Source organism: Ictidomys tridecemlineatus, chromosome 12 (assembly GCF_052094955.1).
Source record: "Ictidomys tridecemlineatus isolate mIctTri1 chromosome 12, mIctTri1.hap1, whole genome shotgun sequence".
NCBI lineage: Eukaryota > Metazoa > Chordata > Mammalia > Rodentia > Sciuridae > Ictidomys > Ictidomys tridecemlineatus.
The window spans coordinates 101904506-101932073 of NC_135488.1; the positions used below are offsets into that span (position 1 = coordinate 101904506).

A 27568-nucleotide genomic window follows, 5' to 3' on the forward strand; every position below is an offset into this window, starting at 1 on the left:
GGGGTTTTTTTGTTGTTGTTGTTGTTGTAGTTTGTTTGTTTTTGGTACTGGGGATTGAACCCAGGTATCCTTTATCAGACCTTTCTTTAAAATTTTATTTTGAAACAGCGTTTTGCTAAGTTGCCCAAATTGTGATCTTCCTGCCTCAGCCTTCTGAGTAATTGGGATTACAAGCATGTGCCACTATGTCTGATGCATTCCAATATTTTTAGTTATCCTTCTCATATGTATCAGTTGAACCCAATATATTGATTTTTACCTTTATATCTATGCTTTTGAGGCTTGAAATTGGATCTCATCTTAAACTTTGACTTAAAGCAGTATTTCCAAGATCATCACAAGCATACTGCTAAGAATATCATGAACTACAAAGGCAAATCCTTTTTTTTTTGTAATATTTATTTTTTAGTTGGACACAATACCTTGTTTTATTCATTTTTATGTGGTGCTGAGGATCGAACCCAGGGCTTGCATGAGCTAGGCGAGTGCTAAACCGCTGAGCCACAACCCCAGCCCCACAAAGGCAAATAATTTTTAATAGTCACCTAGTTATTTTAATCTTTCTTATAAAATACACTCATGAAGCCTGTGATTGCATGGCTGTTATTTCTTAGATGAAGGCAATGTAAGTCGCACATAGACTACATGAATTCATGGCGCAAATGGTTCTCAGATACAGCAACAAATCATGAAATTGTGTGGTTTATACATGTAATATTTAGTTATAAAGGTGAATTAAAGCATTCATTTGATTCCCTTTGGTTGTCTCTTGTAATTCTCAAAAAAAAAAAAAAAACCTCTGATGTGGTATTGTTAGAAAAAATCAATCTAGAAAATCCTGTTTGGATATCATATTCTATTGTAGAAACCGCCCTAATAATGCAAAGATGGATAAGATGTGGTCCTTCCCTCAGAAGCACCAGCCTAATAAGAATAGGCAAGTAAAATAAAACCTGATACAGCATGGTATGTGCTTTAGAGGAGCATGTGTAAGTTGGTAGGTAGCTTGGGAAGGCGATACTGACCATGGAGAGCAAGGGACTCTTCACTGAGGAAGGGGCACTTGGAAGCAGGTTTAAAAGATGAGCAGAAAGTTTACAGTAAGACAGACTGGGAAAGGGACACCTGGGAAAGGCACATGCCAAGGTACAGAAACCTAAAAGGACGGGTCATATTGGGTTAACTGTGAGCAAGCAGCAAGTCATTGGAGGTGAGGGTTGAGGACCTGATATGAGGGTGTCTTGAGGGTGTCCATGTGGAGTGTGATGGTCTTTTCTTAGATCTTATCCTCTACGGCTTATCACCCTATGAGAGCTCTTAAGCAGAAGAGGGTCATGTTATGTTCTGTGGGGCAGTGCAGAAGATGGCTGGTTGTTGGACAAAGGGAGGTGGGAAGCAATTGGGGAAAGATTCTGCTTTGTTTACTTTTCAGGATATGCAGGAAGCTAGATTACATCTAGACTTTTCCTAGAACTTAATTCATCGAAAGAAATAGTTTTAGGTGATTTGCAGCCAACATTCGAAGTTTCTGAAGACATTGGTATTATTCAGTCTATTATAAACAAGTATTAATTAACTTTACCTTATATTAAGAACAAAGAGATTTTTATTTATTTTATGTTTTTACATTATTTTTTAGTTTCATTGTAGTCAACATTATTGGGCCTTTTTAAAAAAAATTTATATTTGGTGCTGAGAATTGAATCCAGTGCTTCACACACGCTAAGCAAGTGCTCTACCACTGAGCTACAACCCTGGCCCTTATTTTGTATTATTTTACTATAGGAAGCAGCATATAAAAGTCAAGTGGAGATGTGGTATTGATGAGGAATTTAAGTGGCACATTCTGTAATAAATTGCAGAGACAGTAGAAAAAAAATCTTTAAACGTTTTTTTTCTTTTTTGCAGGTAATAACCTGCCAAAATCTCAGATAATGGTGTTATTTAAAGGGGTTTGAGTAGACAACAAAATCTTATGTGAATAGTCTCCTTTATGAGTTTTAAAAGGCCTGGGGTTGTAACTCGGTAGCAGGAGGTCCTGGATTTGACCCCCAACACCAAAAGTAAAGTATAAAGAAGCCAAAAAAGGCAAACAGAGGCTTTAGAAGTGTTTTATGTAACTTAATTTTGTTGCTTCTACGACTATTTACTGTTAAGTCTTAGATTTAATAATCTTGGGATTTCTTATTTCTGTCTTTCAGAGAAATGGTTGGTATACCAACTTTTTTTTGTACCTTTAGTATATCATAGGTTTGATGCTGACCTGTGTATGTGAGTTTGTATCTGCCTGTATAGCCAAACCGTAATACCAAATTTTCTGCCTCACATTTATTTGGAAGTATTCTGACATTTTAGGATGTGTCTCAGTTAGCTCATTTGCTAACATCCATAAAGCCACGTGGTCTTAGCATTATTTTAACCTTTGAGTATTGCAGCCATCAAAAAGTTCTGACTTTGATGAGGAATTAACTTTTTAACATTTCTCCAAAAATAATCCAGAAGCATCAAAAGAGCAAATTCATTCCAAGGGCATGTAGTGATGGCCAAGAGGGAAGTTAATGTTAACTTGATAGTGTGACCTTAGAATAGAAATGAGGGAGGCCACAGAAATGAAGGAACCCCAGTGACCTTGGGATCACTGCAAGTTCCTTCCTGCAAGGCCCAATAATGTTGACTACAATGAAACTTGATTTGTACTTGAAAAGATACTTTCTATGCTGTTGTCACCAAGTTCTTTTGAAGTTCTTTATCATTATTTTGAAGAGTTAATTCCTTATTTTTGTTTTATTTTTTACTTTGACACAGAAATCCCCTGCAAAGAAGCTGAGCCATGCAATTAGTAAATCTTTGGGGTGTGTGCCCTCCAGAGAACCCCCACATCCTGTTTTTCCTGAGCAACCAGAGAAACCACTTGACCTTGCACATATAGTGTAAGTATGCACCTGAATGTGGACCCTTCTGAAATGGAGGTCTTGGGAAATTCCTTTGGATCAAAACCAAGAATCACCTAACATGAACATTGCCCTTTCTAGACGCTAAGCTCCAATTTCTTTAAATCACCATAAACATCTACATGGAAGCCTAGCTTCCTGATTCCTGAAGCCTAAGAAACAGCATTTTCAGAATAGGAATACCTTGAAGAGGAGTGTTTGTGCTGTTGAGCTGAGTTGCCTTTTGCTGTTTATATGTCCTGCCCTTAAATTAGTGATAGAAGTCACCTCTTCTCCTCAGCGTAGTGCCCACAGGGACTTGAGTCAGTTTACATGACATGGAAATAAAAACCAACTTACTTTTCGCTTTTCAAATTGAGAGAAAATTAGGCGCTGTATGTGTATATAAGGCTGTTACACACACACACACACACACACACACACGCGCGCGCGCGCGCGCGCGCGCTCGTGCGCGACAGGCACATGATAAATAAAGCAAAGCTACTGGGGAACAAAAAGTTTGAGAAATAAAGACCAGAGGTAAGGAGGAAGAGAGACAGAGAAGGATAGGATTCAGTCTCTAAAATGATTTCTTCATTCTGAATTAAATGGTGATAGTAAGTATACTTTGCTCAATAAAGTTGGCAGGTTTGGGATCTTTAGTCTTCATCACGAGTGTGGAAGTTTCTCTGCTATAGTGAGCACTCATTATCTTTTATCTACCTGATGGAAGATGGTTTGACCAAATGAGCTGTTGGGGATATCAAATAATTTTTAAAATGATTTTAAATATCTTAAAAACTTTGGTATTTATTAAAATAATATATGCATGTGGATTAAAAATTCAGTAATACAGAACTGCTTGTTTTAACACAACACACCCTCCAACACTTGACCTTTCTTTGCCTGGGTTTTAGGTCAACCAGTAGTTACCTCTCTATTGCTCTGTCTTATATGTATAAGACCATTTTTCTTGACCTACCAGTTTTAGATATTATTGAGCTTCATCAAGGGTATAAGGAATCAACCTCATTTATAAATAGATGCCATCCTAATCCTAACCCTAACTCATCCCAGTTTTTCATAATTGTATCACCATTTTTAAGTTGGCTTCCTTATTGATTTTAAATAATATTCTTAAAACTCAATTTCTTAGAACTCCCTTCAACTTCTACTGCATAAACTGAGAAAATCAGTGTGTTTTATTTCTCTTTTTGCCTCCTGATTTTCACTTTGCCAATATTGATAATAGTTCTGGTCTATAAAAAAGCGTTCCAAGATTTATAAACATAAAAGTTGAGAATCCAGGGCTGGGGATGTGGCTCAAGAGGTAGTGCGCTCGCCTGGCATGCGTGCGGCCCGAGTTCGATCCTCAGCACCACATACAAACAAAGATGTTGTGTCCTCCGAATACTAAAAAATAAATATTAAAATTCTCTCTTCTCTCTCTCTCTCTCTCTCTTTAAAAAAAAAATGGTTAAAAAAAAAAGTTGAGAATCCAGTAACAATGTTTATGGTTAACATCACTCATTACAATCAGATTCAAATTGAGAGAATTTGAGCTCACTGAGCTCTTCTGCCCCCACCAGATTCAACAGTGTATAGTCTTCTGGGTTCCTGGGGAGGAGAGCCAGAGATGGTCAGCTCAGGAGTGTGTTCTGTAAGTGTCTTCAACTCTACCTGGTCTCACCTAGACTAAATTTTACAGTTCAAGTATTTGGTAATCTGAATTGTTCCCAAACCAAGAATATGGTTAGCAGGTCGCCCCCCCACCAAAAAAAAAAAAAAAAAAAAAAAAGCAGTGATAGGTTCTCTTTTAGATTCTAATGAATTTCAGAACAGTTACTCCTAATTGGATTTGCTAGATAAATTTTAAAATTCCTTTCACCTTTGATTTTGTATGTCTTATAGATTTTTGTTTTCCTACATGTCAGTGGTTTCCCATCTCAGCTGATTTTAAAACTCAGAGAGCTTTACAAAGTACACATTACTTCCATTCTGGGTCAATTTAATTATTATTCTGGGGTGGCCTGAGAGTCTACCCCTAAAAGTTCCTTAGTGAGGCCAGTTGCAATGGCACATGCCTCTAATCCCAGCAACTCGGGAGGCTGAGGCAGGAGGATCGTGAGTTCAAAGCCAGCTTCAGCAATTTATCGAGGCACTAAGCAACTCAGGGAGACCCTTTCACTAATAAAATACAAAATAAGGCTAGGGATGTGGCTCAGTGGTCAAGTGCCCCTGAGTTCAATCCGCGGTCCCCCTCCCCACACCCTGTCAGTACTTATGGATCCTTAACCACTGAGATGATACTCTTCCTCCGAAAAAATGGGGTGTTATCTTCCCCTTAGAAAAGAGTGGGTGTTCTGAATAATTGTTTCTTAAACCTTTTCAGGTATAGGAAAGTGATTTTCCTATAATGTAAATTATATAAATGTGGTATGTAAATATGATATTTTATTTCTTCTAGCAATAGACCTATGGATATAGCTCAGTAGTAAAATGTTCCAGGTTCAATCTCCAGTACAAAAACAAACATGCATACTAATCTCCATGAGTTTTAACATCTATCTGGAATCTGCAGTCTTTTTAGATGCTCTAAAATTAGATATTTTCCACTTACAGAAATTCTCTTCAGATCATTGGAAGATTTACTTAAAAATTTCTATAGTAACAACTTGGACAGTGCAACTTGAAATTGCCTTCTGTGGCATTTGTCACTTCAACATTAAGTTTTATTTTGTACCAGATAACTGGAACAATAAATGTCTTCAAAAAAGGTCTGAAATAGTAGTTTTACTTGAAGGAATAGCATTATTGAGTTTAAATAATCCTCAGTTGTGTTTTCTTCTAAAAACTTTAACATTTGGGATTTCTTTAAAGTTCTTTATAATTTCTTCCTATGCTCTCTCACCAGTTTCAAGATTGTACTATTGTATCTCAAAGAACTATCCTACTCATTTTGAAGCTCTGAAAAATAATATAAATCACATATTTTTCCTGTTTACACAAAATAATTCTCTAACAAGATGTGTTTACCTCCTTGCTGGCCAGGGAAGTCTTTTGTGAAGAACAGCATTTACAGTGAAGCCAGAGTGTAACCTGTGGAAGGTGGTGGATGGGACACTCTGGCAGAGAGAGCAGGGACCAGAGCCATGTGGAGCCAGGGCTGGCTGTAAAGGAGAAGGACAGCTGCTAGGTGTGGGGAGGGGAGGGGTATGGCAGACTTGCCACTTTAGAAAACCCCTTCCTGGCCAGGTGCAGTGTGCAGGCCTATAATCCTAGCATTTTGGGAGATTGAGGTAGAAGGATCCCAAATTTGAGGCTAACCTGGGCAACTTAGTGAGACCGGTCTCAAAATTAAAAAAGGCTATGGATGTAGCTCAGTGGTAAAATGTTTCAGGTTCAATCCCCAGTACAAAAACAAAAAAGAAAACCACTGCCCAGACCCTTGAAGGGGAAGAGGCCAGCTAGAGAATCTTCAGAGACCAGGGTAGGGACCATGGTGCTTTGAACTGTCATGGTGGCCATGGAGAGAGAAGTTTATAAACATGTAAGAAACCTTATGTGGTACCATTATTGCATACCAAGAAATAAAATTAAAACCCCAATAGAAATTGGGGACAGAAATTGAAACTATGAGGTAAAATATACATTAATGTTTCATTGTTGACATAGGCTAGACATTTATTCAGACCCTCACATGTTTGAGATTGAAATGTTGTTGATATTTAGTTGGGACTCACAGTACTCTAGGCCCTTTGCTCACTTCTTCATATCCAGCAACGTTTATGTTATAAATATCTCCACCAAATCCCTAGTGCCTTCAATGCTGCCCAGTGCATGTTAGCTTCTTATACAGCATGAAGTGAAGTAAGGGTAGCAAGCCTGGTTGCTGTGGACAGGTGACTATGCCCTGCCCCTTTCTGTGTTTCTCCATTTTGTTTTCCCCTTCAGAGTCTCACATGTCCCTTCAGTTTCCTGAAGCCTCCACTAGATGTCAGGCGCAATTCCTCCTGTTGATCTTTGGGGGAGTTGACAATATTGAGTAAATGAGGTTTGTCAAATAAATCTCAAGCCTTATCTTCAAAACAAAGATTTGAAGATTCTCCTACCAGCATACTAGTAACTAAGTCCAAGTCTCTAAGAGAAAAATTAGTTGCTTCTTTTGGCCAGAATATTTTTATACAATTTCTGGTTCTTGACATCTCTGATAGACTCTCTTCTGTTCTAATTCAAGCAATTTGTTGTTGCTTAGGATCTAATTATTTAACCATGTAGTTCTTAAACCTAATTTCTTTAATTAGAGGTTAGTCACCACTACATTTCAGTTTGTGGTTATTTATTACTGAGAGAAAGCAAAACTTGCTGGTGTTGGCTTAGTGTCTGTATTCTTAAATTCCAGAGAGAAAGAGCATGACCGTGTCCTGCCACATACACCTGGGATTCATCTAATTTCTTGACAGGGTTGCCAAACTGTAGCCCTTAGGGTAAACCCAGCCTGTCATCTGTTTTTGTATGGCCCATGATCTAGGAGTGACTTTTATATTTTTAAATGGTTCAGGATAAATAAAAGAATGCTAATATTTTGTGAAGTGAAAATTGTATTAAATTGAAATGTCCCTGTTCATATCCAAATCTTGATTGGGCCACAGCCACATTTACCCATTTATGTCTTGTTTGTGGCACTTTGGTACTAACTTGGCAGAACAGATTTGCTGCAGCTGAGACCGCATGCCTGCCCAAACCTAAATATTTACTGTCTGGCTCTTTACAGGACAAGTTTGCTGACCTCTGCACTTAAGAAAGTGTGGATAAAAACTGTACTTTGTGCTTCTTCATGTTCTTTTTTCCAAATGGTATTATATTTGGTTGGATGGTCCAGATATTTTCCACACAAGGGTGAAGGATAATTGATAATCTCTTAGGTTTCTTACTAGAACCAGACTGCCTGTTATTGAGAGAGCTCCTTCATTTGTTTCTCACTACCTTTGCATTCATAAATATATAGCATATTTGCACAGCTAAGCCACTTTTTTCCATACCTTGCATCAAAACTTAATTAACCTATACAGTTGAAAACTAATGTTATTTAAATTATACTACAATTATAAAATTATAACTAAAGCCATACTTTAATGTTGCTCTTATTAACTACTCTTCTGCTTAACACTGACTTGAACTCTATATATGTGCGTTGCTTTGATTTGATCTAAAAAATATCTTTTTTTTCCCCTACACCAACCTCATGGATTTTCTTTTTAAACTTTAGACAATTATGTTTTAAACATTTGTACTTTCAGTGTTTGTGAACTGGTTAGGATAGCACAATAATAAATCTGCCTATTTTATACTTATCTTTCATGACTTTAAGTAGATCAGTGAAATTTACTAGAGCAGGAAGCATGTAGAACCATTTGTAACCCTATGAATAGGGCTTACTTCTTGTTTATGTTGTGTTAATAAAGCACATTTTTGTGTCACTTGTTTTAAGATGATGACTGAGTTTGGTGTTTGGAAGTACCTTTTGTGACAAGGACACTTCTAGCCAATTGTAATGTATCAAACCAAATGCTTCTTGGCAACTTTTTTTAAAAGTCAGATTTTTTCAAAGTTATTAACTGAGTTCAACTGTATTCACGAACAAATTGTCACATGTAAAATAAGTAAATAAAATAAGATGTGGGTTGGGGGTTCTGGCTCAGTGGCAGAGCACTTGCCTCGAACACGTGAGGCACTAAGTTCGATCCTCAGCACCTCATAAAAACAACAAAATAAAGATATTGTGTCCATGTATCACAAAAAAAAATTAAAAGAAAAATTGACTGATGTTATAGAACCTGTAATAATGATCAATCTTCTACAAGTATTTATTGATGGTGTTGTGAGCAGAGCTGTATGTATGGTGTGGCGACAGAGTCTCCTCTGAGGACCCTGATAAGAGGATCCTTTTATTAGATCACCAGATGAATCTGATATTCCAGTCACTTAAGAAGAGTCTCACTTTCATTCTGGGTGTCTTGGTTTCTTGAGACTGAACCTATTTGGAAGATTATAATTTTGAACTGTTTCTGACGATTTTAGCTCATCTGTTATTAACTCTATTGTATTTTGCTATCTTAAATTTGAAGCCAAATCAAATTGACTCAGACCTCTCAAAGCCCAATCCTAGGAGAGTAATTGTTTACAAGTGTCTGTGACTCTGCTCTGCTGAGTTTCACCATGCCCTTGGGACTTTCTCACCCTGTTTACCACCTACTTTAAACTCTTACTCTCACATGGCCTAAAGTCATCATCGCTTGATTTTCCTTTTTTAAAAAATTGGATTAGAAAGTACAATATAAAGTTTTTGTTCACTGTAAGTGAATAGTTCAGGAGTGCTAAGTGTATCCACATTGTTATGAAACAGATTTCTAGAACTTTTTATTTTTCCAATTCTAAAACTATATCCCTATTAAATAACAAAGCCCTTTTTTCCTCTCCCCCAGCCCAGGTAACTACCTTTCTAATTTCTGTTTCTATAAATTTGACTACTTCAGGTACCTCATATGAATGAAATCATATGGTATTTGTCTTTTTTTGTCATTTAGCAGAATGTCCTCTTAAGGTTTAAACATGTTTACCACATGACAGGATTCCCTTTCTTTTTAAGGCCAAGTAATATCCCATTGGATGTTTATTATATATTCTGCGTATCCACTCATCTGTCAATGGGTGCTTGGCCTGTGTTGCTTTTATGTTTTGGATCTTGTAGATAGTGCTGCTATGAAAATGGGTGGGCAAGTACCCTGCTTTTAATTCTTTTAGATTATGTGTTGAGAACCGGGATTGCTGGATCATATGGTAGTTCTATTCTTAATTTTCTGAGAAACCTCTGAATTCTTTTTTCACACATGTTGCACCATTTTACAATTCTTCCAGCAGTGCACAAGCCTTCATTTTCTCCACATGCTCACCAACACATTTTATGTAGTTGTATTTATTTTTATAGTAACCATTGTAATGGGTTTGAAGTAATATTACAATTTTGATTTGTCTATTTTCCCCGTCAGTTTTATTGAGGTTCAATTTATGTTCCATTATATTTACCCACTGTGACAATTAAATTATTTTTACGAAATTCATACAGTTTTGTATTATTTACTGTCATCTAGTTTTAGAATATTTCCATCATTCAAAAGAGGCTCCTACCCTTTGTAATGAATCCAGCTCCCATCTCCAGCCCAACACAGACAACATTAGACAGTAGTCCCCCATCTGTGGGGGAGGGGTCCCTTGATTGATGCCTGAAACTGGATAGTATCAAACTCTGTACTGTACAAACCTGATAGATTTTAATTTATAATTGAGGCAAGTAAGAGATTAACAACAACTAACAGTAAAATAGATTATACAAAATATTGTGATAAAAGTTGTTTAAAATGTATAATTTACTTATTTCTAGAAGTTTTCATTTAATATTTTCAGACCACAGGTAACTGTAGCCTCAGAATGCTTTCTGAATAGCGGGGATCACATCTGGTTCTTAGACATCTTTTTTTTTAATGTTTATTTTTTATTTGTAGTTGTACACAATACCTTTATTTTATTTATTTATTTTTATGTGGTGCTGAGGATCAAACCCATGCCTCGCTCATGCTAGGCGAGCGCTCCACTGCTGATCCACAACCCCAGCCCCCTTAGTGATCTTTCTTTTTTTAAAAAACTTTTTTTTTTTTAAAGAGAGAGAGAAAGATAGAATTTTTTTTAATATTTATTTTTTAGTTCTTGGCGGACACAGCATCTTTGTATGTGGTGCTGAGGATCGAACCCGGGCCGCACGCGTGCCAGGCGAGTGCGCTACCACTTGAGCCACATCCCCAGCCCACCCCTTAGTGATCTTATGAGAAGTAAAAATTAATTAGTTTTGAGGGAGTAAAATTATCAATATTTTCTCTTATGGAATGTATTTTTGTTAAGAAATCTTTGCCTAACCCAAAATAAAAAAGGTTTTCTCATAGAAGTTTTATATTTTTACTCTTACATTTCAGTCTTGAATCAATTTTTGTGTTAGTTTTTTTGTTTGTTTTTTATTTACATACTGGGAATTGAACCCAGAGTCATTTAACCATTGAGCTACATCCGGAACTTCCCCATCACCTTACTAAGCATCTTGCTTAGTGCCTTGATAAGTTGCTGAGGCTGACCCCAAACTTGAGATTCTCTGGCCTCAGCCTCCTGAGTTTCTGGGATTACAGGAATGTGCTACCATACTCAGCTCTTGGGTTAGTTTTAAGATAATTTTTTGTTTGAGGTAAGTGTCCAGGTTTCCTTTTTGATATGTGACTATCTAGTTGTCTAGGCACCATTTGTTGAAAAGACTGTCCTTTGCTCTGTTGAATAGCCTTGTCAAAACAATTGACTGCAAATGTATGGTTTTATTTCTGGGCTCCCAGTCCTATTTTTTTTTAATCTCTGTGTCTCTCTGTTTTCATGCCAGCACCACATGATCTTCATTACTATAACTTAATAGTAAGTCTTGAAATTTCATGTAAGTTCTTTTTTTTTGGGTGTGCTGGGCATTAAACTCAGGGGCACTCAACCACTGAGCCACATCCCAGCCCTACTTTCTATTTTATTTAGAGACAGGGTCTCACTGAGTTGCTTAGTGCCTCACTGTTGCTAAGGCTGGCTTTGAACTTGCAATCCTCCTGCCTCAACCTCCCAAGCTGTATAAATTTTCTTTGTTTTCAAAATTCTTAGTTTTATTCCCCAACCCCAACCCCTTTTTTTATTTCCATGTAAATTTTAGGGTATGCCTATCTATTGTAATGAAGTCTGCTGGAATTTTTTTTAAATGTTTATTTTTTAGTTGTACACAACAACTTTAGTTTGTTTAGTTATTTTTATGTGGTGCTGAGGATTGAACCCAGGGCCTTGCACGTGCTAAGCAAGTACTCTACCGCTGAGCTACAACTCCAGCCCCTCTGCTGGAATTTTGACAGGGATTTCCACTGAGCCTACTAATCAGTCTTCTTTCTCATCATGCTGCAACTTCCTTCTCCCTCATTATTTGGGTACTTGTTTGTTCTTTGTTTTGTCTTATTGTCTTCTGTGTTTGCTTTTGAGTAGCTAATCCTGTCTTAGACACAGTCATCTTAACTACAACCCTAAATATATTCCCTGTGATTCAGTCTGCTTTTTATATTCTGCTTTAAAGATAATATTGTTAATTTAAAATCTTTTTGAGGTCTTTCAAAGATGTGCCTCTTTGTATGAACTTAATATACAAGTTAACTGTTTCTAAAAGCATGTTAGATAGGCTAGGGATGTGGCTCAAGTGGTATCGCACTCACCTGGCATGCACGAGGTGCTGGGTTTGATCCTCAACACCACATAAAGATAAAATAAAGATATTGTGTTTACCTAAAAACTAAAAAATAAATATTAAAAAAGCATATGTTAGATATATGTAAAGAATATTTAGAACTATTAATTAGGTTTTTGCACATTGATTTAGCATTATATCTGTCCTATTGCATAATCCAGTTTTCACTCATTCATTGTTCTTATCCCTTCAATGACTTCCCTTACACTTAAAAGCTAAAATCTTCTATGATCTATGAGGCCTAATAAGGGCTGGCTCCTGGCAACCTCTCTAACTTTATTTCCTACCACTTTACTGCTGAGCTCCGTGCCCTTTTGTTTTCCTGGTTTATTCTCACCTTGGGCTTTGGTATCCACTGTTAACATTAACCATCAGCTTCTTAAGCAGGTGGGATTTGTATACCCTTAATTCCTGGAAAATCCCAGCAGTTTATGGGCCTCTACTCACTTGTGCTGTGGAGTAAGAGATAATTGTAAATTCTAGCTGAAGATCACATTAGAGGACCTTGCTTGTTTATTCAGTATGTCTTTACTCATCTTCCTGAAGCCTTGGAAGGCAACCAAATAGAGGTTACTATATTATAAAAGTCTGTTTTTTGGTTTTTTTTTTTTTTAAATGATCTTCTGGAGAGAAGCCTTCTTTAACTTCTTGAAATAATCCTGGAAGTCAACATAAGGTCATAATAAGGCATCTTCTCCTTTGGCATAAAGTGGCTCTTCTCATTTGTCTTTTTCCTTTTGGATAGCATTAGTGAAATAACTGTAAGAGTAAATTAGAAACATTAATTTTAATCATGAATTTAAGGAAATATTTTGTTAAATTATATTGAATAATCTTCCTCCTTGTTTTTTCACTTTTTTAGGAAAACGCTTTTTGGAATTTAAGGGACTTCTTTTTTCTCATTAGTCATTTCTTCCAAGCTGCCACCACCTCATGTTTAATTCTGTGTAAATCCAGCTGCTACTTTCTGTTCATTTCCTATGTCCAGATTATCACAAGAAAAATATTCTTCTTAAGAATATTTTTCTGTAGAGTTCATTGTGATATTTAACATATTAATCTTGAAAAATTTGTTAAACTGCTATTGATTTATCTTTGTGACTTTAGCCCTTCAAAAAACTTAAAAATCTAAAATTGATATATAGGAGGATAAAAAGGTACCCTCAAGCCAGGTGTGGTGGTGCACACCTCTAATCTCAGCAGCTCGGGAGGCTGAGGCAGGAGGATCGAAAGTTCAAAGCCAGCCTTAGCAAAAACGAGGTGCTAAGCAATTCAGTAAGACCCTGTCTCTAAATAAAATACAAAATAGGGCTGGGGATGTGGCTCAGTGGTTGAGTGACCCTGAATTCAATCCCTGATACCTCCCAAAAAATGTACCCTCAAAATTGAGCCAACATGAATTTAATGCATAAAACCTATGTATACTAACGTTATAACATATTCATTTTGCACATAAAATGAATAAATACAAATGAATGGTGTGGTGCTGCATAAAATAATACATTTTAAGCATCCTTCATGTTTCCATAAGATTTAGGACATTAATATGTCCTGTTTATCTGATTGTAAGGGCATCCTGATTTGTAGGCTGATTATCTCAAATTCCCTCTCACATTTGCCAAGTTGTTGGGTAAGAAACATAAATATTTATTCTTGACCCTTTGAGGAAATCAGCAATCCGAACATACCATAATTAACTCTAAATAGCAAAGGCCTAAAAGAGAGCTTCCTAACCACAAGTCCATCATAACATGGATTTGAAACTTTTAACCCCCAAATCCCAGCTCAAATCAAGTTTAAAGCTCTTCTTTTTGGGTATTATTCCCAGAAGCCCGTTGGAAGCAAACACAAGTCTTCTAGGAAGAAGGGCCTTTAAAAGCCCGAGCTTCAAGTAGTGTCCACAGATAAAGTTCCAAGGAACTCAAGACTCCCCAAAATACAGAAAAGGCATGATGGCATGAGTAAGAATTAAGAAAAGTAATATAAAAAAGTTGCATAAAGAGTTTGAATTATTATGTATGTATTATGTATCTTTTTAAAAAAGAATAGGAATATGTTTAAAATGTAAACTATTATGAAGAAACAAGACAATAAAAATTCCCCCCAAAATTTGAAGAGGAAACAAATCAAATTTTTAGGAATTGGGTGGGGGTGGGGGGAATCACAGACCTCAGTAGTATAAGATAAATATTAAAATAAACATAGATAGAAAATTAGTGAACTTGAAAGATAAATCCAAACAAGTTATTCAGAATGCAATACACAGAGACAAAGAGATAAAAAATATGGTGTACAAGGGAAAGTTGTAACACATAGATAATTGGAATTCCAGAAAAGACAAGATTTAAAAATTAGAGGCAAGGCAAAAAAATAATGAGTGTGAATTGTCCCAAATTGGTGGCAGATGTCAATGAATTCCAACTAAGACTTTTAAAGGAAAAGCCATCCCTGTAGTAAAGCTAGAGGACAACAGAAAAATCAATACCTTTTATAATTGCACAAAGATAGCATAGGAATAGATATAATGAAACACATGTAAGACTATAAGGCACTGCTAAAAGAGAAGTTAAAAGATAAAAATAAATAAGGAGATAGTATGTTTTCAAGTCAGAAGGCCAGTAATATACCAGACATCCAGAACAGATCATCTTTAACAACTTTCTCATCTCCATGTCAAAATTATTTTTTAGTAATTATGAGATGAGAAAATAATTACTGGTTTCTGCTTTTGTCTTTATTCTTTTCTTTCTATTTTTTTTTTTAGAGTTTTCTAAGAAATTCAGCAGATATTTATTGAACACTTACTGTGTTTCAGGCACCACTCAGAGAAAAACAGACAAAAAAACTTTGCTTTCATGGATCTTGTTTTCTAGTGAAGGGAGATAGACACAAATGATAATAAGTATAGAGGACTTCAGAAAGTCACGAAGTACCATTGAGAAGACTAATACAGGAAAAGAGAGGTGAGAAGTACTGCAGGTGGAGGAGTCCCAGTTTTTAATAGTTTCCATTTGAACGTTAATGAAAGGTGATATTTGAGCACAGGCTGTGAGGAGATGATGGGATGGCCCTTGAGTGTATCTGGAGGAACATCAGTTTTTAAAATTGCTTTTATTTTTTAAATACATGAGAGCAAAATGCATCACAATTCTTATTACACATATAGAACACAGTTTTTTATATATATATATAAATTTATACATATAAATTTAAAATTATATATTTATATATAATTTAAAAATTATATTTTATAAATATATAAATTTTTATATATATATAAAGTACGTTCACACAAATTCATGTCTTTATACATGTACTTTGGATAATGATGTCCATCACATTCCACCATTATTGCTAACCCCCTATCCATTCCCTTCCCCTCCCACTCCTCTGCCTTATCTAGAATTTGTCTATTCCTCCCATGCTCCCTCTCCCTACCCCACTATGAGTCATTCACCTTATATCAGAGAAAACATTTGCCATTTGTTTTTTGGAAATTGGCTAACTTCACTTAGCATTATCTTCTCCAACTGCATCCGTTTACCTGCAAATGCCAGGATTTTATTCTCTTTTATTGCTGAGTAATATTCCATTGTGTATATATGCCACATGTTTTTAATCCATTCATCTACTGAAGGGCATCTAGGTTGGTTCCACAGTTTATGTATTGTGAATTGTGCTGAAGTGGATATTCAATCAATCAACAAATATATGAAAAGATGTTCATCATCTCTAGCAATTAGAGAAATACAAATCAAAACTACTAAGACACCATCTCACTCTAGTCAGAATGGTAGCTATTATGAAGACTAACAATAATAAGTGTTGACGAGGATGTGGGAGAAAAGACACATTTATGCATTGGTGGTGGGACTGCAAATTGGTGCAGCCAATATGGAAAGCAGTATGGAGATTTCTTGGAAAACTTGGAATGGAACCACCATTTAACCCAGCTATCCCTCTCCTCGATCTGTACCCAAAGGACTTAAAACCGTATACTACAGGGACACAGCCACATCAATGTTTACAGCAGCACAATTCACAATAGCTAAACTGAGGAAGAACATTCTTGCAGAAGAAACAGGTTTTACAAAGCCCTGCTGTGGAGGAATACCTGGCATGTTCAAGGAACACCAAGAAATCTGGTGTAGAGGAAAATAAGCAAAGGGGACATAAAATCAAAGATGTTATAGGAGATCGGCATCATAAGTTCTTATAGGCCATTGTAAGAACTGAGAAGAGGCAGCATTTGGACAGTTTTCACTTTTCTCACTTCCATTTAAAAGGAGGGTCTTTATGGAATAGACAGAGGAGGGATAGGATGGAAGGAAGGAAATTAGACAGTTTTGAAAGACCTAGTGTCAGGATGGAAGGAAGGAAACTAGTTAGACAGTTTTGAAGAAATCCAGCTGAGGGGTGAACATGAGTGGATGCCAGGATAGCAATAGAGGTAACAAGAAGTGACCAAATACATGATCACTGGATGTATTTGTTCCAACAGGTTTGCTGACAGGTTGGTATTGAAATTAGGGAAAGAGCAGTATGAACAGTGGAAAGGACAGAGAAGAGGATTATTATAGGTACAGCCAATTTGAATTGTATCAGAAGAGCTCCTCTATGGACATGTTGAATTATTTTTGACACGCAACGAGAAATATCAAGTAGGCAGTTGATGTAAGTCTGTGTGTGTGTGTGGGGGGGGGATGAACCTGGAGTGTGTGTGCTTGAAAGTATAAATTTAGGAATTGGCAACTTATAGATTTTTAGGTAGAGAAGAGAAAGTACACAGGGATCAAACCCCGTGTTTCTTATTCTTTAGATGATTATTTATTTAATTGATTTTTGAAAAAATTTTCTAATACACATAGTTAAGGCAATTTTCAAAATTTCCAAACACATGAGACTTTTTTAGTATTCTTTGATGCTCTCTGATACTATTCAGTGTTGGTCGGGGTGGTACTCTCTAAGATAATGATTCTTCAGTAGAGTTGTGATTTCTTTCAGGGCCAAGTATCTGAATAGTTTTTCTAAATATCCCCTGTGTGTTTAAATATAGTATAAAATTGCTGAGTGTGTGTTTCTCCACATTCACATTGCATTGAAATTATTAACTATTTGTTAAAAATAAAAAGACTTTAAAAGATGATAGGTGAAAGTGCCAGCCGGCCTGACGTCATGGAAGAGGCTGTGTGAATAATCATGTGCCGACTCAGAACCTCAAGGACCTTAGGAAATTGAGTCATGAAACTGAGACCTGTATTTCTGAAGTGCAGTCCAAGGGTCACTCTGAAGAATATTGCCATCTTAATTTTAAGTTTTTGAGTCTCTGGACAGGACATGAGGTGTCTTTCCATTTACTTACACTTTTTGTCTTTCTTAATGTTTTATAGTTTTTAACATTTTGAGTAAATTCATTTCTAGATGTTTTATTCCTTTTCATGCTATTGTAAATGACATTGTTTTCTTACATTTTATTTTCAGCTTTTTCATTACTAATATGTAGAAATGCAACTTATTTTTTTGTGTATTGATCTTAACGTCCTGCTTACCTCTAATAATTCTTTTTGTGTGGAATCTTCAGGATTTTCCACGTGAAATCATGTTATCTACTAGTAGAGATATTTTACTTCTTCCTTTACAATATGGATATCTTTATTTTTCTTGTCTAATTATTGTGGTGCATCCTCACTCTTGAATGATCATTTGACTGGATTTAGAATCCAGCCAAAAGTTGTTTCCCTTCGTCCTTTGAGGATCTCACTCTTCTGTTAACTCGCAAACTGTTTTGCTGAAGACAGTCTGATTCTTCTTCCTTTCTGTTGAATGTTTCATAATTTGCTGGTGACTTTTTTAGGATCTTCTTTATAGAATTGGTAATCTGGGGTTTTACCATACTCTATCTGGATATAAGCTGTTTAAGCTTTTATGTAATTGAATTTTTGACTTGTTTTAATCTCCAAGTTTCTTGGTCTCTGTGATCTCGTGACTTTCACCAGTTGTGAGGAGCTCTCAGCCATTGTCTGTTCTAGTAACACTTTGGCCTCTCTTCCACTCTTTGGACTCCTAGATGTAGATTTTAAAATTAATTCCTAGATGTAGATTTTAAAATTATTGAATCTGTCTCTCTCGTTTCGTAACTTTTTTTTTTTTTTGGTAGTTTAATCCTCTGTCAGTCTTTAGGTGGTTTAGTTTTTTGTTTTTTTTAAAGTCCATTTGTGGACTTTGTAAAAACTCAATAATTGTGACGTTCACTTTTAAAGTCTCTAATTGGTTATTTTTCAAAACATTTTATGCTCTTATTCTAGTATCTAAGGTCCACAGGATAGTTAATATACTCATTTTAAAGACCCTTTCAGATGCTGTTTTTGGAAGGGGGGAGGGGCAAGATTTAAGATCTTCCAGCCCCAAGGTGGCCTGCTCTCCTGTGTGTGGCTGATGCCAGCTAGGGGCAGCCTTGCCCAGCACCATGGCTTCCTTTCTATCTTCTTTCATGGTAGACATACCTTTCTTTTCTTTCCTTTCTTTTTTGAGAGAGAGAGAGAGAGAGAGAGAGAGAGAGAGAGAGAGAGAGAGAAATTTTGTTAATATTTATTTTTTAGTTTTTGGCGGACACAACATCTTTGTATGTGGTGCTGAGGATCGAACCCGGGCCGCACGCATGCCAGGCGAGCGCGCTGCCGCTTGAGCCACATCCCCAGCCCAGACATACCTTTCTTTTTTCTTTTTTTTTTTTAAGTTGTTGAGGGACACACAATATCTTTGTTTATTAATTTATTTATTATGTGGTGCTGAGAATCGAACCAGTGCCTCACATATGCTAAGTAAGCACTTTGCCACTGAGCTAAAGCCCCAACCCCCTCTTTTTTTTTTCTCTTAAAGAGAGTTTATTTTTGTTTGTATTCTACTTATGCATGCATCCATTTATCTTTATATGTTTAAATCAGTTTTCTTTGGTAGAGGAGGCTGAATTCCCAGCATGTGCACAGCCTGTCACCTTGAACCAGGAGTTCCTGGAATACTTCTGCAGCTGATTTATAGTGTGCTCTCATGGATAGCATTGTCTCCCAATGGCTCTGAGGCTTTGGGTTTTGTTAGTTTGTTTGTTTATAGTACCTGGGACTTGAACCCCAGGGGTGCTGTATTGCTGAACTACATCCCCAAACCTTTCTACTTCTGATTGTGTGACAGGGCCTCACTATGTGGCTAAGACTGGCCTTTTTATTTTCCTCAGCCTCCTGAGTGTCTGGTGTCACAGGCCTGTGCCACCACACCCAGCTTTGACACATGTTTTAATGAAATGCAGGGGGTTCTTCCCCCCCCTGGCAAATTCCCTAATATATGATGATGTTTAAAATTGCTTTTAAATTCTTTTGGCCCAGAAATTAAATACCAAGGCTGACTTAACAGGCACTTTCGGCCTGAGTCAGTACATGTGAGCAGTTCTGCTGCTCCCGGTGTTCAGGTGTTGTGTTCTACTGGAGGATCATTTAGTCTTCAAGACTCCTCTCACTCAAGAATATTTGCTATTCTGAATGTCCTGTCTGTCTGCTCGCCTTTGGATTCCCTGTCTGGGCATTTGTCCCATTTAAAATTCAGTTTAGGGGCTGGGGATGTGGCTCTAGTGGTAGCGCACTCGCCTAGTATGCATGAGGCACTGGGTTCGATTCTCAGAACCACATAAAAATAAAATAAAGATATTAAAAAATTTTTTAAAAAATAAAATTCAGTTTAGGTGAGCATTGGCACTTTGGGGGTTTCAGCTGATGTGTTGTTCAAAGTAGAAGAGAGCAGTAAGTAAAATCAGAAAAATCTCAGATGTGAAAGGGACTTACTCGCTGTTGAATGGATAGTTCTTGAGCACCCACTGTGTTCCAGTCACGGTCTTAAATACACAGTGTGAACACAGTGAACACAGAGCTAGAACAAACCCTGTGGCTCCTGCCCTTGAAGTTTGCAATATCTTGAGTGAAATCAGTCAACAAACAACATTAGTTCTATGTAATTGCAAATTTGATAAGTACTATAAAAAAAGGAAACAGGATACTAAGAATATAGCAGGAGATTCTCATTTAAATTTCATAGTCAGGAAAAGACTTCACATAGTTTTAAAATAAGCAATGGAATATTTTATTCATCTGAAATCTGAGGTAGAGCTTCTTACTGAATCAAGGTGGTGCCTCACGGCATTGTTCTGTCCCTTTCTGTCCACCCTGGTTACTGAGTCGCCCCCCGCCATCTTAGGGGCAACATGTGAAGATCCTTGCTTTAGAACCAGCCCCTGTATAAGGGACAGCCCACTCTATCCTCCCTGTCTAGTAGAAATACTTAATCTTTAGAATCACCTCACCGAAAAACAATTTAGGCACAAAAGATGCATTGTCCCACGTCACACAGGTCTCATCATCCGCTTAGTACCAGAGTCGGAACATGAACCTTTTTCTCCAAAGCTTGTGTTCTTTCATCTCTTTGCTGCTCCTTTTTCTCTCTTGATGCACTTTTTGTTTTTCTTGATGCACTTTTATTATAAAATTATGGTATTTCAGGGGCTGGGATTGCTCAGCGGTAGAGCGCTCGCCTAACACGTGCAGGGCCCTGGGTTTGATCCTCAGCACCACATAAAAATAAATAAATAAAATAAAGATATTGTGCCCAGTTACAGCTAAAAAAAATTAATTTTTTAAAATTATGGTATTTCAATAACAGATGTTCTATAGTTCTTTTTTTCCCCATGAATTTAATTTTACCTATTGTTCAAATGCCCTTCATATTCTGAACTATGTCCCTCTTGTATATTCTTAGAACTTGAAGTCTTGAAAGATATTATTCACTATTTGTTTTATATTTCTGAAATAATAAATCAACTCTTTCATTCTAGTATGTATATTTACTTTATCTTTTAGGCATTTTTTTTTTTTACAACAGAGTGTTTAAATTAAAATCAGTGTTAGTCCTCTGATTTTTCTCGCTTCTTTGTTTATCTAAGGAAATAATAGAATTATTTCCCAGGTATTTAGGTGGTTAGTGTGGGATTTGTCTTGATTAGCTCTGTTTTCAGTGGAAGTGCTTTTATATACTTTATATTTTTTTTTTATTGTGATGGAAAAGTCCAGAATGTAAGTCCTGTGTTTGAATAGAGTTTTTACCTGGGACACTTCGAAAGCTAAGGATGTGGTGAAAATCAAGAGGAGCCCAGAGGAGGGTGGACAGCTTGGGGCAGAAAGACACGCCAGCCCTGAAGAGTAAGATGGGCATTAATAACAACATAATTCTTCTCTGGACACCAGCAAACCAATAGAAAGGTGTGACAATACTCAGGTGACTCGAGACAAGTGAGGGCTGAAATGTGAAGGAGGCAGAAACTAGGCACAGGGGTTTTAAGAGCTGTGGATGAGATGAAAGAACAAGAGACCGAGGATAAGTCTGAGTGGCAGGGACGGTCTCATCAGATCGTCCTGCTAGAGGTGCCTCCTGAAGCTTGCTCAGCAGCTCACGCTGTTGGGCTCTTGTGTTTCAGCTGCCCTCTTGATGAGCTGCCTTTATGAATTAGGGAGCTCTTTGCTTCAAAGGGTTAGATAGACACTGCTGTCCTATTTTTTCATCCTGCTTGTGTTCCTATTAACTTCTTTTCAGCCAAACAATAAAAAATTAAGCCTTGCTCTTCTGCCAGTAGCTACCTCCCTAGGTGGATTGGCAGTCTGGAGGTAACTACTACTACTACTTCTTTTTCTTTTTTAATTTTTTTTTTTTTTAGTTGTAGATGGACACAATACCTTTATTTTCTTTATTTTTATTTTTTTTAGTTTTAAATATGGTGCTGAGGATTGAACCCAGTGCCTCACTCTTGTGAGGCAAGTGCTCTACCACTGAGCTACAACCCCAGCCCCTGCACACGACTTCTTATCCCCCAGTTGGCAAAGAAGAAAGGACCTTGGGGAGGTCCTTAAAGTCCCCATCGGGATACATTCGCTGACTGGGTCCACTGAGTCACTGAATGGCAAGACTTGGGTTCTGTTGCCGGTGAGTGTTTCCTTTTTAAACTCCATTGAGTAGCACCTGTGCACTGCACTGCCTTCCTGTTTGTCGGCTGCATTTGCCTCCTGCATGGGCTTGCTAGCACAGTGCAGACCTGTTTGAGACCTGTTCTCCCAAGGTGCTCTGTGAAGTAAACACCTTGTGGAGAAGAGCCCTCAGCGTGTGATTGCTCTTTCCTCAGGGACAGTAGCAGTGTCGTGAGGTAGATGCCAGGTGCCTGCAGAAGGAAGCAGCATTTGCTACAGAACACAGAGGTTGCCAGCTTTTCCTTTTCCTTGCCATTTTATGTTTTTGCTCCTTAGCTGCTGTGTTGAAGATCCTCGTGTTCATTTTTGATAAGATGCTAAAGTCCCTGGAACTTTCCAGGGAGTCACTGTATAAGGGACAGCCCACTCTATCCTCCCTGTCTAGTAGAAATATTTAAGAGTCAGCCTGCTTTCTGTAGCAATGTATTTGTTTCTATTTTTGAAAACAGATTTCAGTAGTGACTATATAAATAGGTCGGGAAATGACATTGCATGACAGGTGTCTCTAACTTCTCTGGGAGCAGCAACTTGTGGAAGCATTTAAGTTTTCTTAAATACAGAAGTAGACATCTATATAAAGTAGTATGGACTGCATCTCTAAGTTTAATGAACAAGGAGAATAAGGAAGAGGAGATTCATTGTTGAAAGGTTTTGAAAATAAAATAGTACATTTCTGTTGATTTGGATATCTGTTTTGTAAGACCCTTGTCTGATTTTTCAATATATTGAACTCATATTAATCTGAGCAATACTATTAAATAGTTAATTTACTGATCGTTGTGTCATCTTACAATTCTGTCCTTTTCTAGAGCTAGATACCTGGGTTCCTCTGCAAATATTGAGACCCTATTTAGTGGTGAAAGTTTAAGAATTCATTTGTGGTAAACCTTTTCTTCCTAAAAAAAAAAAAAATCTCATTAAATAAGGCCCATACCACAAATAGCTATGTCAAATTGCTATAAACGTATCTGGTGAAAGGTTTTTTTTTTGGTTTGATTTTTGTTTCTTTCTATTAACAAGTTAATTGTAACCTGTTCAGAATACTAGTTCATTTTGGAAATTTTGCATTTTTCTCTGTTAATTATTATGAAAGACCAATAGAGTAAAATGTACTTGCTAGAAGTCAGAGAAACCTCATTGTAAATATGTAGCATGATATTTATGCTACTTTCCCAAAAGATGGTTTGTCTTATTTGTTTAACTTCTTGCTTCAGTAGGTAAACGTGGAACCTGCCTTGACAATAGGAGGTGATTTGCCATTGCACAGAACAAAACTTCACTCTAGTCCAGGAAAAAGAGGTACTCTGCACTTGACCTAACTGTTGCTGCAGTCAGAGTGCTCTTTGAGGGAAGGATGAATCGTAGCAATAAAAGAAATTTAGAATCTGCCCTCCTTAATATTTCACCAATAAAATCAACATTATAAATCACTATAAATCCTATGTGTCCTCTTAATCATAATCAAAAAGCTGGCTTGACGAGTCAAATATATGTTGTTTTCAAATATATTTTGGTTACATTTGGGGTCCATGAATAGGTCTATTAAATTTTGAAGAAAAACAAACATATCCTGAAGCCTTATGCGGCAGAAATATCTGTGTCCTGAATGCTGCCATCTTTTGAGGAAAGTTAATCTAGGTGAACATTTTTTGTTGATTTGGTCTGCAGCTTTCCTTTTCTCTGGGAGAAGAGCTCAAGTCGGGCTCAAATGAAGCAAGAACAGTTTGCTGGAGAGGTTCACAGGTCTCTCTGGAGACTTGATCCTCTCCCAATCCCAACCTGTTGTTCTTTAACCCACCAAGGCCCAAAATCGTCATATATTGTACTGAGCTTAAATATCTATTGTTGCTGTGACAATTATGAAAATGATTGGATTATAAACTTTTTGAGAGCAAGGACAGTCTTCAACTTGTTTAATTTTGTTTTCCCCAAAGCTAGCAGTGCTGGGTGTGATAAGCATGGATTTTTGTTTGTTTGTGTTTTGAGGCTCTTATTTATTTAAAGGGAGCTTATAATCAGAGGAGTTTCCTGTAGATGCTGACATTTCAGCATCTGCTACAGAGGGCAGATCAGAGTAATTGCTGGGGCTGATGGTGGAGCTGTAGGATATTGGGCAGAAACATTCTTGTTAAGCATGAACAGCTGTGAGCTCTGTTAGACTCTGACCCAAAACAAGAGCTTGGCAAAGGTAACAGCAAGTGTCCTAATGAGATTCCAGTATCCTGGAAGCCACCCAACCCCTACCCTAGGTGAAATTTGTTATGGATTTAGTTAACAGTTATGATACTTAGTTCTTCCTCTTTTTTTTTTTTTTTCATTAGTGACTTCAAGTTAGATTTGAAGCCAGTCATCCTAAATTAGGGCAGTTTTTCTCAACTTGAGAATGTATTGTTCCCCTGAGAACTCTGATCTGAAAAATTTGGTTAATACAGAGATGCCTGAATTAGGGGGGTGGATCTGTGGATTAGATCCCTTCTATGCCTTTAGAACCAGATAAAAATTGGTTCCAATACTGGTCCTACCATATAATCTTGGACACATTGATTATCCTCTTTCATTTTCATTTCCTTATTTGTGAAATAGAAATCCCACCGTGAGTAGCAGCAAGAATTCAGATGTGTGTCTGAAGGGCCTGACTGAGCACAGATGCATTCCTCATGCTCCATAGATGCAGACATTACTCCCAGCTCTCCCCAGGGTTCTCCCAGTGAAGAAATGTATGCAGATCACACAACTCTCTTCACTGTTAACTTCATAGGATTTTTCATATTCTTTTATTGTATTCATCTTTGATTATATCAAATGAAATAACTAGACTAAGTCATAATGTTTTTAAATGTTTTGCATGATTTTGATTGTAAATTATTGTCAAGCATGATTTGATCTGAAAATCACCATATATTATACTGAGCTTAAGTATCTATTGTTGCTGTGACAATTATGAAAATGATTGGACAAAAACTTCTTTTTTATTTTTATTTTTTTTTTTTTTAGTTGTAGATGGACAGAATACCTTTATTTTATTTGTTTATTTTATGTGATGTTGAGGATTGAACCCAGTGCCTCATGCATGCTGGGCAAATGCTCTACCACTGAGCCCCAGCCCCAGCTTCAGGACTGTAAACTTCTTGAGGGCAATGGCAGTCTTCGACTTGTTTTATTTTGTGTTTTCCCCAAAGCTAGCAGTGCTAGGTGGGATAAGCATAGATTTTTGTTTGTGTTTGAGGCTCATATTTATTTAAATGGAGCTTATAATCAGAGGAGTTTCCTGGAGATGCTGAAGTTTCAGGAGCTGTTTTTCTGATAAGAGATGTGAGAATTTTGGCAAGTCTGTGAAGAAGGACATTCCAGGAAGGGGACCTGGGAGAAGAGCTCAAGGCAGGGGCTCAAATGAAGCAAGAACAGTTTGCTAGAGAGATGGGCTGGAGCGGTTCACTGGGTAAAAGAATGAGGAAGTCTATAATTGTGGGCTTTGCATTTATTTTATTTTAAAGTATGATAAAATCTGCCACATGACCTAAAAGTGTGATCCAAGTGAGTCAGGAAGACAGTCTTAACACGGGGGGCTAGAGTTGTGTCTCAGTGGTAGAGCATTTGCCTCGCACACATGAGCCACTGGGTTCGATCCTCAGCACCACATAAAAATAAATAAAGATATTGTGTTCATCTACAACTAAAAAATATTAAAAAAAAAAAACCCCAATAACATGGGGGGGTGCTGGGTTGTGGCTCAGCGGTAGAGCACTTGCCTAGCATGTGTGAGGCCCTGGGTTCAATCCTCAGCACCATATGAAAATGAATAAATAAAATAAAAGGTATTGTGTCCAACTACAACTAAAAAAATAAGTATTAAAAAAAAAAAAGGTAACAGGGCTGGGATTGTAGCTTAATGGTAGCACACTTCCCTAGCATGTGTGAGGCACTGGGTTTGATTCTTAGCACCGCATATAAATGAGTAAAATAAAGGTCCATCAACAACTAAAAATATATATAAATAAATAAAATTTTTAAAAAGTATCATAGGTACCTAGATTCTATTCAAAATAGCTGGCTATAAAAAAATGTAATGAGATTAAATGTATTAACTACATGGTTACCCCCTATGAAAAGCATTATTGTGGGGAGTACAAAAAAGAAGTAATCACAAAAATGAAAGCATTGGGACATAATAAAATCTGTTTCTATGTTACACTAACAGTAATAAACAGACCAAAAATCTGCTAAGAATGCCCCAGTACACGGCTGGCAGACAGCTGTCCAGGTGAGAGTGCATTGCAGGACAGTAACCCATCTCTACAACTACAAATATGCTCTGGTGGAAAAAGCAAGCTAATTTGCAAATCCTTTAAAATGTGAAGGGCAGGGGTAACAGCTGAAATCTCATGGCCTCCTACAGAAGAGGTTCTGTCCACCGGCCTCAGGAGAAGGGCTAGCTCTGACAGGTGCCCAAGATCTCGCCCCAACCCCAGGCTTCAGAGTGGGCTTTGTGCATTTATTCCATTGCCCATTTTCATGTAGAAGTCTTGCTTAAACAACATGGATAACATACATTCACATTCTTGGCTAGAGTCTTATGCAGACAGTGCTTGCCCCTGGATCTAAATCAACTCAGAAAGCCAAAGCAAGTCACAACACTTACTATTGGTCCTGTGCCCAGTGTTAAGCTTGCATTTCTTTTTAAGTCAGCAGTCTGACTGATATAGTAGTTAACTTGTTCATTAAATGAATATATGCTGTTAGACTGAGATTAAGAACCTGGAAAATCTTTGAAGTTATGATTAGATTTTAAAGTCATCCTAATAAACTGGAAACATGTTTTTGAAGGAAACAATTTATTCTGGCTTATCTAGTTTTCCTTGGGGCAGTCTGGCAATAATTAAAAATGAGAGCTCAAACAAGTTGATTTGAATGTGAATAGGCATTTATAATACAGTATTTTAATGGTGTGATGGGGAAAAAATAAATCGCCAAAAACTATACTCTGTGACTGTTAATGTTTTACCTTTCTATGGAAAGGTTACAAGAATTATTATTGAGCTGCCAATTTTAATTTATAAACTTAAGTAAACAGCCTTAAGGTTTTTCCCGAAGTGACTCTATTATCATGACTGACAACACACTCCGGAGCCTCACTGCCTTGGTTCAATACTAGTTATTCCATAATTTGTCCTTGTGACCACAAGAACATTACTTCTCTCCATGCCTCAGTTTCTCTG

General features: G+C 37.1%; 1 protein-coding gene across 16 annotated transcripts in view; it reads left to right on the top strand.

Moving 5' to 3' along the window:
• Positions 1-27568, top strand: part of Dtnb (dystrobrevin beta) — a 228747-nt gene that overhangs the window by 122829 nt on the left and 78350 nt on the right. For all 16 annotated transcript variants that reach the window (XM_078029556.1, XM_078029563.1, XM_078029553.1 and 13 more), the window contains one exon: positions 2806-2930. In XM_078029556.1, coding sequence (XP_077885682.1) covers positions 2806-2930 — 125 coding nt within the window. The remainder of the gene's footprint in view (positions 1-2805; positions 2931-27568) is intronic.